Source organism: Nelumbo lutea, chromosome 5 (assembly GCF_056320005.1).
Source record: "Nelumbo lutea isolate HS-2025 chromosome 5, American lotus-T2T, whole genome shotgun sequence".
NCBI lineage: Eukaryota > Viridiplantae > Streptophyta > Magnoliopsida > Proteales > Nelumbonaceae > Nelumbo > Nelumbo lutea.
Genome location: NC_142688.1, coordinates 11,854,994 through 11,868,705, shown reverse-complemented (window position 1 = coordinate 11,868,705; position 13,712 = coordinate 11,854,994). Strand labels below are relative to the sequence as shown.

The 13,712-nt window shown below is 37.3% G+C and overlaps 1 protein-coding gene across 1 annotated transcript; it reads left to right on the top strand.

The window, feature by feature from the left end:
• Positions 1-2,000: 2,000 nt before the first annotated feature.
• LOC148850355 (uncharacterized) lies at positions 2,001-3,289 on the top strand. Its single transcript, XM_088943383.1, has one exon. The coding sequence runs from the start codon at positions 2,292-2,294 to the stop codon at positions 3,063-3,065; it is 774 nt and encodes a 257-aa protein (XP_088799509.1). The 5' UTR covers positions 2,001-2,291; the 3' UTR covers positions 3,066-3,289.
• Positions 3,290-13,712: the final 10,423 nt, after the last annotated feature.

The following is a 13,712-nucleotide window of genomic DNA, read 5'->3' as shown; positions in this document are numbered from 1 at the left end:
TCTTCAGGGCCATTTGATGCAGCAACAAATGAGATAATGGGCCATGATCATCTCTTCTCTTTGTTTCTGTGGGCCTGTGGATTTTGCATTTTCACATGGGGGCTTCTTTCTTCTTTTCTTATATGCATTGCACTCGTGCTATACACACAGATTTACGAGACTACAGAGCCTATAAGTCATGGGCCGGTGGTCGTAGTATTGCGCTTATAGACTCTACCTCTTGGATAGGCCCAGCGAAAACCCTAATTGTCATCTTATTGTCGTTTTCTCATTGACCCCTTTTCACATTCCAAGGGGTACCCTTCTGCACCTTACTTGGAAAGTTTGATCATCTTCCTGCAAAATGTACTATAGAAAGCACGTGCTAAGCAGGGTCCACCACATGGTGATGGTGAAAGTGTGAAACATTCAAAGAGAAATTACAACTAAAATCAGTATACAAGCGGGGTTTAGAGCAGATCCGAGCCCAATTCCCCATGTTTACTGATTCCTCGTTTGGCTTCAAATCAAAACCAAAATTGACACCGAGCAATATCTGAAAAGTGAAAAACTATTTATTCCAATTTGCCAAGTTTTCTACCAATTCCAAATTCCTTGAGATAGTCGCTTGAATAGTTGAATTTGCGTTACCACTTTAAAACTCATTTAGAGTGAAACTAAACAAGCAAAGAACTTCACCCAAAAAATAAAAAAGAGTAGACAGGAAAAGAAGATTTTTGGTGAGTTGCAGAAGTACTGCTCCATATGTCAGACCCTCATCCATCCCGAGAAGCGTCCTCCGGCAATGAGAGGAGGTACAGCTGCAGTTGCAGAATGCAGGATCATCGGAGTAGCATTAATACAGTGGCTGTCCTCTCACTACACGTTGACACATGTGAATCTCGGATATGTTATCGCCGGATTCCGTTACTGGACCCCCACCCTACCCTTCCGAGTTCCGGCTAATATATGTACAGTTCGCTGTCACAGTGCACTTGGAATCCTCGAGGGAAACTGTAGGATACTGGGCCAATCATGATACGGCACATCACCCTGACATGTGGGATTCACGTGTACGGAGCTGACACGGCATATCATGATTGGACCAATATTATAACTCGTACGGTGAAGCTGTCAAGTACCTAGATTGGAGGTTGTCCTTCTGACATATGTCATGTGACTGTGGGGTTTAGGGGGTTAAGTAACCTTTGAAGGAGCGATGAGCTGCTGCTTTGATGGAATTTGGAACCCCTCCCTCTCTCTCTCTCTCTCTCTCTCTCTCTCTCTCTCTCTCTCTCTCATAGTCTCATTGGCTGCTGCAACAATGAAATTTTGGGCCTCCTCTATTTCTTGAGCCATTACACTCAATTCTAGGGGGACTCTTAAAAAAGGCCTTCAGTCCTTAAGAACTTTCCCACAGATTTTCTCTTTGACATCTATTTTGGAAGGAACCAATTGCAACAGTGAATTCTAGATTTAAAGAGAAAACTTTCCAGGTCCGTTTAAAGCACAGAGGATGGATGATTGGATGATACTTCCAATAATTGTTGAAATTACATGCTAACCACTTCATTGCATCAGTGATCAGTACTCTTCAGTTGTGGGCCACATACATTGTAGCCCAGCCCCATGGTCCCCCCCATTCATAAACTGGTTGAATTTAATTGATTAATTCCAGTATTGGTCAGCTTGTTGATTGATTTTGGAAGAACCGGTTCCCTATTGGACGGTTCAGATCAAAACTCTGGTGATTATCATCCCTGTAGACACCAATTATCTACTCTTTTATTTATTTTCTTCAACTCTCTCTCTCTCTCTCTCTCTCTCTCTCTCTCTCTCTCTCTCTCTCTCTCATCTGTAATTATTTCATAATTTTGATAGCAATTGACTTCAGAACTAGAAAGAAGAAAAGCCCAGATACTTTCCTTGACATCAAAAGGGGTCGAAACAGTAAAAACAAGCATTTATATATTTGAAATATAATATTCATTCCACCACTTGTTATATATAAATATATAGACTTACAACTGGAATGATAGTCGGTTCTCGATAATCTCAAGCTTCTCTCTGTTTTATTCCATCTTTCCTTCTCCTTACCCAATTCTTCTTCTCTCGTTTTTTCCCCTGCAATTGCTGAGATAGAACCTCCCGCGTTCACTTCGCGTTGCCTTGCCCGTCCCCGTCTTTCAGTTTCAGTTCTTCTTTTATCACCTCCTTTGGCTCTCACCGCCTTTACCTTTCTCCTATTTTGTTTTCTTTAATTGTTTTTCTCTGTTGCGGGTGCTATATATCTAAAGGGGTTGTGACAAGCCATGGATGTAGACCTGCTTAAGTCTGCAACAGAAGATCAGCTGGAGATGATGATGGCGATGATGCAGATGGAAAAGTTTCCTGAATTCTGCGGAAACTCTCCAGAATTAGCTGAATTGCCGTCGTCCATGGATTTATCTTGCGGTTCTGTTGGGACAAGCAGTGGAACCATCCTACCCACCTTTATTAACCCACCGATTACTTCACATGCATTGTTGAACCCATCTGCCAGAGCATCACTTATGGGCAGTGGCGCCACCGTTCAAGAACCAATGGCTTCCACTCTCATATCCAATACTGCGACGGGAAGTTTAATAAACACTGGCGAACTACTGGGTGGTGCAGGTTCAAGTTCGCCCCAGAAGAGAAATTCAATGGAGGCAATGAGGGAGATGATCTTCCGGATTGCAGCGATGCAACCGATTCACATTGACCCAGATTCCATAAAGCCACCGAAGCGGAGGAACGTGAAGATATCAAAGGACCCACAGAGTGTGGCGGCAAGGCACAGGAGGGAACGGATTAGTGAGAGGATAAGGATCCTCCAGAGACTTGTTCCAGGAGGAACCAAGATGGATACGGCTTCTATGTTGGATGAAGCGATTCACTATGTGAAATTCTTGAAGACCCAAGTGCAATCTCTGGAACGAGCTGCCGTCAACAGACCCGCCGGTCTCAGGTTCCCAGCGGCGGTTTCTGATACCAATTACTTTCCCTTGGCCAAAGCCTACCAACAGTCTGTTCCACTCTTCAGCCCTACCCAGATGCTTAGCTGAAGCTTTAGGAGCATGAATATAATTATAAGTTCAAATAGGAAAAAAAAAATAGACTACATTAATTCTCTACTCTCTAGTGATGTAGGTAGGGTGCCTTGCACAGAATGATCCTTTGATTTTCTTTAAACCTCTTATCTCCTCTTTAGTTCTGTTCTTGGTTCTATCCGTACAAATTACTACGGCCCACTGAATAGTAAATCTGTTGACAAACCTTCTGTGATTTACTCTCTCTCTCTCTCTGTACTACTTAGTACTTGGTATTTTCAATGATGCTTTAATCATGATTTATTTTAACTATTTTAATTTTTTTTGGTAAATTTTTTTAAGTGTTTTCAATGTTATAAGAGAAAAACGAAAAGAATTAATTAATAGCCATAGAATGCTGAAGAATGCATGGGAATTCCACGTGAGAATCAGAGTTGCGCTGCTCTTTATAGACATGGACATTGGTAAGATGAACGTTCGACCACTATTTTTTAATAAGCTCTTTCCTTTTTAATCGATTTTCTTTTATCTAATTACTAAAAGAATTGTCGGGATTCAAACCTTCCTAGTTTTTCCAGTGGGATGCATGAATTCCCACATTTTTCTTCAGTCAATATAATCTCTCATGGATAACTCTCCTTTTAAATATATATAAATATTATTCCCATGGCCGCACGCGCTGTGATTCTCTTTTTAGAAACACGTGTCCCATTTAATTTGCAATTACCGAAACTGCCATTGCTATGCTAAAATATTGCCCTGTTTCTCAGAAACAGTGGTCGATCAGACACCATTAACCGATAGGACTGGATCTAGTAGGCATAACAAATTAAGCAGGTTAAATGATTATTTTGACAATTATCAAAAATGGGTATTGTTTTTTTTTAAGGATAGACTGAGGGTATTTTAAGAAATAGGTGTTAAAAAATTTTGTAAGTATTCATTGACAGTGCTTACAACGTTGTGCCTACTTTATCCTGACGAATTTAATACTGTGGGATATATATCAAGATTCAGTCTCCGATTTATATTTCGTAGACCAGTCATTCCTACTTCACATCTTTGTTGAAAAAATTTCTTTTGTAATTCTTTACATAAGAACTCAGAAAATACCGGATCCCCGCCTACACAAGCAAATTGTTGATAATACATCGAAGACCAGCTTTGTAACAATTTCATGAATAGACAACGATTGTGTTGAGTGAGCATTTGGTAACCAAACAGAAGATTGGTTGGACCAAACTGCTCCATCCAACCAAAAGTTAAGGCATAAGCTCAGCAGAAAGCAGTAAATATCCATTGACACAGAGAGGTAGGAGGGACTCTGCCTTAAGAGTTAAGCTACTTCCTTCACAAAGCTGAAGTGCCCCAAACTCTCATTTGGGCCGGTTAACTCAATAGCAACATGGGTTGTTTAAACATGTTCCCAACATCAGAGAACCCTCTATCGGATACTCAGTTAAGGACTCTATTGGTGGGTCAAGTGATTCAAATGGTTTGGCTGAGCCTTTGGTCCCTACTCCCCCCAAACCCTAACATATCTCTGCAGATATGCATTCAATTATAACAAGAACTTAGGTTGTACCTAACATGTTCTCAGTTTGTGTTGGAAATTGAAAACTGGAAAACCCATTCATGCCCTTCCATAATAGGGTTATGAATTTTGAAGGGCTTTCTGCAATTGGGGAGTCCAAATTTTAGGGTCTGAAATCTGAATTGGTGGTCGTCCCTAAACCGCTCCGGTCCATAGCCACTACCCCATCTTGGAATCCAAGCTTAATTCGTGTTAGTGGTTCAAGTGAGCATGGATTAAGCTTAGTTTAAGACATGGGTATTGTACTACATACAAGAAACCAAGATCGAGTACAGCCCTGAGAACAATATCAAATGCTTGCTCACCAAACAGATCTAACAACGATATATAGCTTTTGGGGAAAGGCCAGAGAATTGGATTATTGTCTATTATTAAGGTTGTACGTAGCGGTTGCCTTCATTGAAACGATTACATCATAGTAGAAGTATTTGAGGAAGTTATTCAAATAGCAAGCGACTTGCATTTAATTGGTGGATGCCTCATGAGTCATGACCCACTTCCATGAAAATCTATTGACGAAACCAGAGTTGTGCAGCAACAGAGGAACCCAATGGGTACAGTGTTCTGAACCAGCTCTGATACCATTAAATGGAATCATAGATAAACAAAATTGAATCGATTATCTGTCTAATAAGAGCAAGCCCCAATACGGAATTTAGGGAAATAATTAGAGAAATTATGTCTATGGAATCAAGGTTAATTAGATTGCTAAGCTTGGGATCTTGCTTGTTGTAAGCATATATAAGTGGTGTAATGAGAAGCATTTGATCATGTGAGAAGAGATCTTGGGCTAGATTCTTGTTTGTACTACTTTATAAAAGAAACCATTTTGGAGTTCATTCACTGGAGTACAGCACGTGATATTGCAGAAAGCCAAGCTTTGATTTGCAGCTGCACTACCAACCCAACCACTTCCCAGTAAACACTTTTAAGTAGTTATTCGTTTATCCTTTCTCTTGAAGCACATTTCTTGGATTAATAGGGTAAACATCTATGACCCACCATGGATCATGTCTCAGATATTGCTCACTTCCAATAGCTCACGTGACTGGATGAAAATAGACCCATTGTCTATTGCGTTTTAATTTATTCTCTCTTAGTTACATGCATCTCTTATTAAATATTGTTAAATTAATTAATTTGTGTTTAACCAAGGATTAGATATCATGAAGTTAGTATAATTAATTAACTATTAACTAAGTCCATTTCGAGGGAGTTAACAGTTAAGTAGGTGGGCCCTTGAAACGGTCGACAGTATCTCCAAAGTGGGACTTGTTGTACTTGAGATAATGACATCTTACCAACGTAAAAAACCTACTAAATAAATTGAAAGAAAGTCTTGATTGTTTTTACTTCTAAATCCATCCCCAAAGAAAAAAGAGAACAACAAGGAGAAGAGAAGAACAAAGACGGACGATGATGTCTCTACCATTCAATATTAATTTTTTATTTAATGTTGATGGCCAAAATAAAAATATACATACCCTTGCGTCCGTTTGTATGGTGCCACCTGGCATTTAAGAAACGTTAAATCTGATTTGAAGGGTCCATGAAAACGTTGGAGACGGTGACGGTGAGGAACTAATGATGACGACTCGCTCATTAGGTGATTTGATCGTTTTGTGGATTCAATTGGAAACTATGAAATCAGTCGATTCAATCTTATTACTCTTGACTGATGACAACACATTAACCCACTTCATCAATTTGCTATTCAGATTGCGGGGTTCGTCTTTACTCTTTAGCGGGTTCCTTTTCCTTTTCCTTTCCCTTTCCCTTTCCCTTTTTTTCTCTCTTCTCAAGTTCTGATCCTTTTTTTTCACCTTTTGGGAATGCCCGACCCCAACCCCAAACCCCAACTAGGAAATAGTAATACATAGGTATAGCTTTATTATTAATTTGATGAACAGAGCGTTTTAAGTTATAAAATGGGTTCATTTCAAAATCCAAGTTCTTCTTTTTGGCTGTGTACGTACGTGCATGACTTCAGACAATATTGGTCAATATCGGAGATGGGTAAGGCAAGACCGAATCGAATGATAAGGCTGTCATGCCTGAAGAACCGTGCATACATGCCTCACTAGAAGCCATTGAAATTCTTTCTCTCTCCGAGTCCAATGGGTTTAGAAGTGGGAAAGGAATGAAGAAAGAAGATGTGGTCAGAGGGTCAAAACTACAAAGGAGAAGTGAGTGAGGGCCATGTGCATCGTCCCACTAAGTACCAACATCCCATAAGAAGGTAGCCCTGTTTTAATAAGTGAGAGAAGGACTTAACTGCTTTTATCTTGTTTCATTCAGTGCATTGTATCCATTCGGGTTCTTGACAGCATTCATTCCAGTTATCCATTTATCTATTATGATCTATCTACATCTTTATCTAATAAGGGGGCGGGGGTGGTAAATGGTACGTTAATTCCTAGAAACGCAGACACACCCAACAAAAAAACCAAACAAGTCCACCAATAAAAGCCCTCTCCCATATTTATAAGATATTATCATGGAAGATGTTCTCGATGTACGATGGATGTGGGGTCGCCAAACAGATCCCATTCCCAAACAGACATGGTGTGGGGTCGCCAAAGCTGTACAGAGCAGGATATGGGCCAATTACATAAAAACAATTGCATGAGCTGGTTTGATTGATAGCATTATATCTTGCTTGGAGAGACATGTGGAGAAATCTGAGCGCCCAGCTGCTGCTGCTTCTTCTTCTCTTTCTCTCCATACTTGTCCTTTTGGCTGGGGGGGGCGTATTGGGCTTCAAAGCTGCATCCATCTCGGAGAGAATCCTCAAGGAAACCCCGTTCACAAGACTGCCTTTCAACAAGAGCTTTGCTGGAATGAAAGCGCCCTCATGGAAACAACTATCATCCATGTATATTTTGTCTTTAATTGCCACCTGTCGTATCTATACAACATCAAGTCCACCGTTGACTAGATCCCATCTAGCTAACACACACACAGAGAGAGAGAGGGGGTTCTGATCTCCCATGTTGAGCCTCTCAACTCTCCATATTGGACACGTGGCAATTGAACAGATTAGCTCACATAGCCATTGCAATGAGGGCAAACTTATTTTATCCAAGCCCTGGTAATAATTGAGGAAAAAACATTAGATGGTACCATCAGCACCACACTTATGGTGGTACATAGTCTGTATTACATGATCTGTACATGTTTCTGGTTAGATGAACTGTCCTATCAAATGGACCCCATTTATTTCACATATTTGACTAACAAATCTCTGTTTTGATTATCAGGTGCGTTTGGGTTTGGCACTTTCCACACGCTCCTCGGCTCTCGCATTCTTCGTTTAAGAAAGTTTCGACCTTGTTTGGTTATTTGGAAAAATAAATAAATTAGTAAATTACATTAAAAATAACCGGTTGGGGAGCTGGAGTTGGAACCCATCCAAACTGGAAACTATTTTCAGATACGGTTTACGCAGGGTGGAACGCATCCAAACACCGTTTCGTTTTGTACGGCCCAATGGGCTTCGAAAGTCGTTGTCAAAGTCAATCCTAATAAAAGAAATCGTTGTGTGTAAAAATTCTTTCATGCCTCAACGAAAATCTCTTTCATTTGATTTTGTGGGCTTTCTCTTGCACCTAACACCTTTGTTCTTTTCAAAAAAGAAACAAAAGAAAGTTGAGGGAAAGTCCCCAATGAAATCTTTAAAGCTAAGTTACTATACCTTATTATATTTACATTATTGCACTCTTTTCAAACTGAATCTTAGGTTATGTTTGGTAAGAATATAGACACTAAAACAAAACAAATTTATACTTCAGTTCAGTTTTGCAGTCATTTACTAATAATATATTTTTGTATTTTTTAACATATTTTCATTTAAAACGAGAGTAAAATAAAAAACAAACCTTGCACTCATAATTAGTCAATGTAAAAATATGAAATTTATCAAACCAAATTAGCATTTTCATGAACTGTAAAAATACAAAACTTTGCATTTATATTCTTACCAAACACAGCCTTAGGAATTTTTTTTCTCTTATTTTCTGTCAAACCACACACAACGCAAGTGAATCTAGCTACTATGCGTAATTCCAATTTTCTCCAACTTTTCTATAATTTGTGATTGATTGATTGATTAATTGATTGGATTAGATTCAAGCTAATATTTTTTAATTTAGAATTTTTAAGGGTGGGCCATCTAAGTAATTTTCTTGACGAATGACAGTTATTACTGCTGTCACTATAAGCAAATCTAAATTACTCCTCCAGAAGTAATTCAATCCCAGAGCATTGTTAAGCAGCCGTTTTCAACTCAAATTGTGCCCCGCATCACCCCTTGTTCTATTCCAACTTTCCAACAAAGAAATTGATTACAAACAAAATCCTGAAAATTTTGTGATTTTAGTTGTAATGAAATTTTAGTAAAAATTTCAGGATTTTGTGATATATTTTGTCTAAAATTCAAGGTGTTCTTTGTAATATCTAAAACAAAATCAAGTGGAAAGACAAGTGCATTGCTGCCTTGCATTTAACATCTTGCATGAATGACAGATTGGATGGATCAATAAGACATATTGAATTGTACCAATTCAGATTTAATGGTTAAAATATTTATTGGATTGGATTGAAACTGGTCCAGATTTATATTGGATTGGATTAAATTGAACCAATATCCGATCCATTGGCAGAATACAAAAAGTATGGGTTTCAATAGGCCAAATTTGAATTAGACCCAATTTAAATTGAAACCAATTTGAACAAAATTGATGGTCTAAACATTGAATTAGATTGGTCCAAAATGATCTAAAATATTCATAGATTAGATTGAAACCAGATGCATCAGTAATGGACTCATAATAGACCAGATTAGGCTAGACCATTATCTGTTCCATTGACAGTCTACATATGGTATTCCCATGTGTGTTAAGATTAGTGTGAAGAGTGCTGAGTAACAGATCCGGTCCCCTCTCACAGAAGTGGGGTATCTGTTTTTTTTTTTTTCTCTTTATGATAATAGAATGTAAAAATAAAGTATTCTAAACTATTAAATTATAAATTAAGCGTAAAAGTCTTTAAATTAGCCAAAGTTGTTTTTTTATGTAAATTCCTATTTTACATTGGATCCCAAATGGACGAAATTTTCAAATTTTAAAATATTTTCTAAGCAATTGCTTCAACTAATTAGGTATTTACCATACTCATAGTACAATGGCCACTGAATGTTCCTTTTCTATCATATTATGTCAGTCTTTGAGAGTCTGAATCATATACAGTTCAACTCGTAACGTTGGGCCAGTCATCAAACACCACGTCAATTCTAGATCACGTGGGCAGTGGCGGTTGTGTCGATTGCCTTATCCCCACCAAGGATATGGAAGGGAAGGCACAGATCAGCATATAGCAACATAATTTTGACAAGGTGAACCGTATTAGACTCAGGGTCATCTATGGATGGTTTCAGATTGAGCCGAGAGAGCCTGGTCCCATGTGATTTGAAGGTTAGGTTGGGCTTTGAACAATCATCATGGGCTTTCCTCCAATGTATCAAATCAGAAGCCTAATCCACTCTAACCAATGGAGTGAGCAAAAAACCGAAAAATCGAACCAAAATTCGGTTAACTAAATCGATCAGTTCGGTTTCAGTTCAATATTATAAAAAATCGAAGGTACTGATTCAGTTTCAGTTAATCGAATTAATCGGTATACATATGTTTATATATATATAATATTTTCTATACATTATAAATTAATAAATATGTATTATATATAAATATATAATATATAATATATTATTTATTATTTAAAATATAATATTATATATATTTCTAGTTTTTTATTATATATTTATATATTTTTCTATAATAAATATTATGAACAATAAACAATCGAAAAACCGATAATTAACTGAACCAGTCAACCGATTAACCGATCTGCTTCAATTCGGTTTTGATTACTGATAACCCTAACTCACCAATCCTTCTCAATCCAAAGACAACAAGTTAGATATGTGCAAAATGCACATGAAATAGAAAGGAAAACACTCACGCAAAGGACTAATAACAAATAAATGGTGCTGGTCACTAGCACTGATGGATCGATCCCTCAAACCCAAGTGGCAGCTCAGCACCTAAAAATGAATATGCGCCACTCAAGAACAGCCGAGGATGAATTTTTCATTTTTGTATATAAAGCCCAGGCCCAGAACTCAAGCAGCAATGTGGACAAAAAGACAATGACGGTCTAGAGCAATTCTAGTGAAAGAATATTGTCTTGCCGTCATGAATTATGACAACAGAGTAATAGGGCTTGTGCTGGGCCTCCTGGCCATATCACGAGCTAGACTTTGTACAGCAATAAAATTTTTTAATTCCTGGGCAGGTTGGGTCTGGATCTTCAGCCCACATAACAATTGGGCCTTTTGACCACTCTGAAGTAAGGCCTATCACACCATCCTTAAACTACCTCTTGCCCAAAGTGAACTCTTCTGCATCTAATTCATCCATTTGCACACTACAATCGTCCATCTAAAAGTCAACTCTTTAAGACTTTACCATTACTACCCAATGGAGTGATTAGTTTGGATTTTGGACTCTACAATTCCCTCCTCGTAGATAAAGTAGCTCACTTATCAAGATTGAATTTGGTTTGCAAGAATGAAGGGGAAAAAATGAATGATTTCCTTGGAAAATGATGCCCTATAAGAAAGCAATAAATTGTATTGGTCCAAGATATGAATGAGAGAACTCATCTTTGTTGGTTGCTGTGCAACATTTGCAATGGTGTAAATGCACGAGAGTGCAAATAGGGTGAGTTTAAATTCTAATTTATTTTTGTTTCAGATTTGGTTTTGTTTTATTTGTCTGTCACAATTAAAATAGTTAGTAAAATGATGTTGTTAAAGTGTAAGAGAATGGAGGTAAAAGGAGGGTATTTGTTTAGGAGTGAGATATGTAAGTCAGATGGTGCAGTCCCTACTTTATATGAGAGAGAGTTGAGGTGGGTGGAAGATGGTACAATTTACAACAGCACCTTAGATTAATACCCATTACTCTCCACCTTAGATTAATACCCATTAAAATGTCACATCAGCAATTAGTTTTAATAAATGTTGGGGAAATAAAAATTTGATGTTTTCCCAAATGCTACATGCACAAAAATGTGTTTCAGTTTTCTACCATTTATTTGATAAACGGTGAAACTATACATTTGTTTTGTTTTATTTTGTATGTAATAAACACTAACGTCTATATGGTGTTGATATAACGACATTTTTCCAATAAACGCTCACAGAACTGAACACCGTCTGAATCAGGCATATTCATAGTTCATACTAACCGCTCAATACTATTTTCAGAGTTACGATGTAGAAGATTATAGATCATTATGGGTAGATATGCATATATATAACCATCATAATTAAATAGAATATCCACTCAATACAAGCTACCAACAAATCAAATTTATAGTAGTGTTGATGGCCGCTCAGTGAGAGAAAGAGTTGGATATTAATTAATTAAGAAGGTAACGTAGAGGTTGTTTTAAGAATAATGGAGTAATGGTGCAATATTAAAGAATGTGACAAAAGTGATGTTAATTAAAAGTGAAAATCTGTGGTGGCGGAAAGGCATATGATTCTGATAAAATAACCATCTGATTGATTATCTCTTTTGTGATACCGTTGATTGATAATAAGATTTTCCAATGTCATGGTCGAACCTAATTAAAAATTGATATATGTAAGAAGAGATGGACTGCTTTATTACGAGGATATGGTGGACCTTGTCTAGAATACATCTCTTGATTGAGCGTCGAGATTAATGAAACTACAGACGAATTAGATTTTCCTTTTTATTCTGGTTTTTAAACCTTCACGATTTAATCTGTTGATTTAATCTGTCAATCACAAGCCAAAGGACAAAGTTTTAATGGCCTTTTAAAGGGGCGTTCGTTTTTTGGATTTTGAGGGGGGGGGGAGAATTTTAGTTTCTATTGACCAAGAACTCCATGTTCTTTTTTCAGATTTATGTAGGAATCAGGAAAATTTTATTTTAATGGGTAATACCTATCTCGTAGGTGAAAAATGTCAATACTTAAATAAAAAACATGAATAAATACAATTATCCAAATAAATTTTTCCTGGAAAACAAAGAAAATCTTACCCAAATAATTATGTTTACCCAGATAAATAATTTATCGAGAAGGGAACAAAACCTAAATCTTAAAACACTGGAACAAAGTTCCCACGCAGTGGACTCCTGCGGCCTACCAACAACACTTGTTTAAGAACTCGATCATTCAGGATCGAAGCAGATGGTAATTGATATTAATTCTTCCCAACGTGGAGTCAGAACAAGTCAGTCAGTTCAATCTTCAAGTGTCAATACTCGCTACAAAGCAAATACTAGGGGAGATAAAGAATAAACTAGGAACAAATTTGCTCAACCTTCAAAACTCTGTTCTGTTGGTATCTATTAATATATAGAATTATAGATAAACCTCAGATTTCCCACCCTTTTCTTTTAAACCAAACCCAGCCTAAATATATCTTTAAATTAATAAAGGTTTAGAAAAGTGAAGTAAGCGAAGAATAAAGAAAATCTAAACATGAAGTAAGAAAACTTTTGTAAAGGTTCTTAATCTATATGTTAATGGCTATTATCACTTGGAATACAAAGATGTTGAATGAATGAGTACAGTGGACAAGTATCATAATAAACAAAAGGAATAAGAGAAAGACGGGAAAAATGTAAAAGGTTCAAAAGGATTAGAAGGCCAAAGTAAAGGGAGAATAAATAGAGAAGAGGTTGAAACAGATGATCAAGCATGACTATTTTGATGTTCTGGTGAAAAAGACGATGAAGACAGGTCGATTCATCCATGTGCTATATTGGTCCTATGACCCGTTTAAATATCTCTCAAACGGGATAGAGCAAATTTCTCTAAGCACAAGGACACGACAAATCTTAGCAATAGTACTGAACAACCATTGATTGAAAGTCCATGGGGCTGATGTGGTCACCAATAATTATAATTCCATTTCACTTATGATGAATAGCTGATAATATGCATTCAGTTTCTTGCATTCTATTCAGACA

Coding starts and splice junctions, on each gene's coding strand:
- LOC148850355 (XM_088943383.1), top strand. CDS start 2,292: ATGGATGTAGACCTGCTTAAGTCTGCAACAGAAGATCAGCTGGAGATG.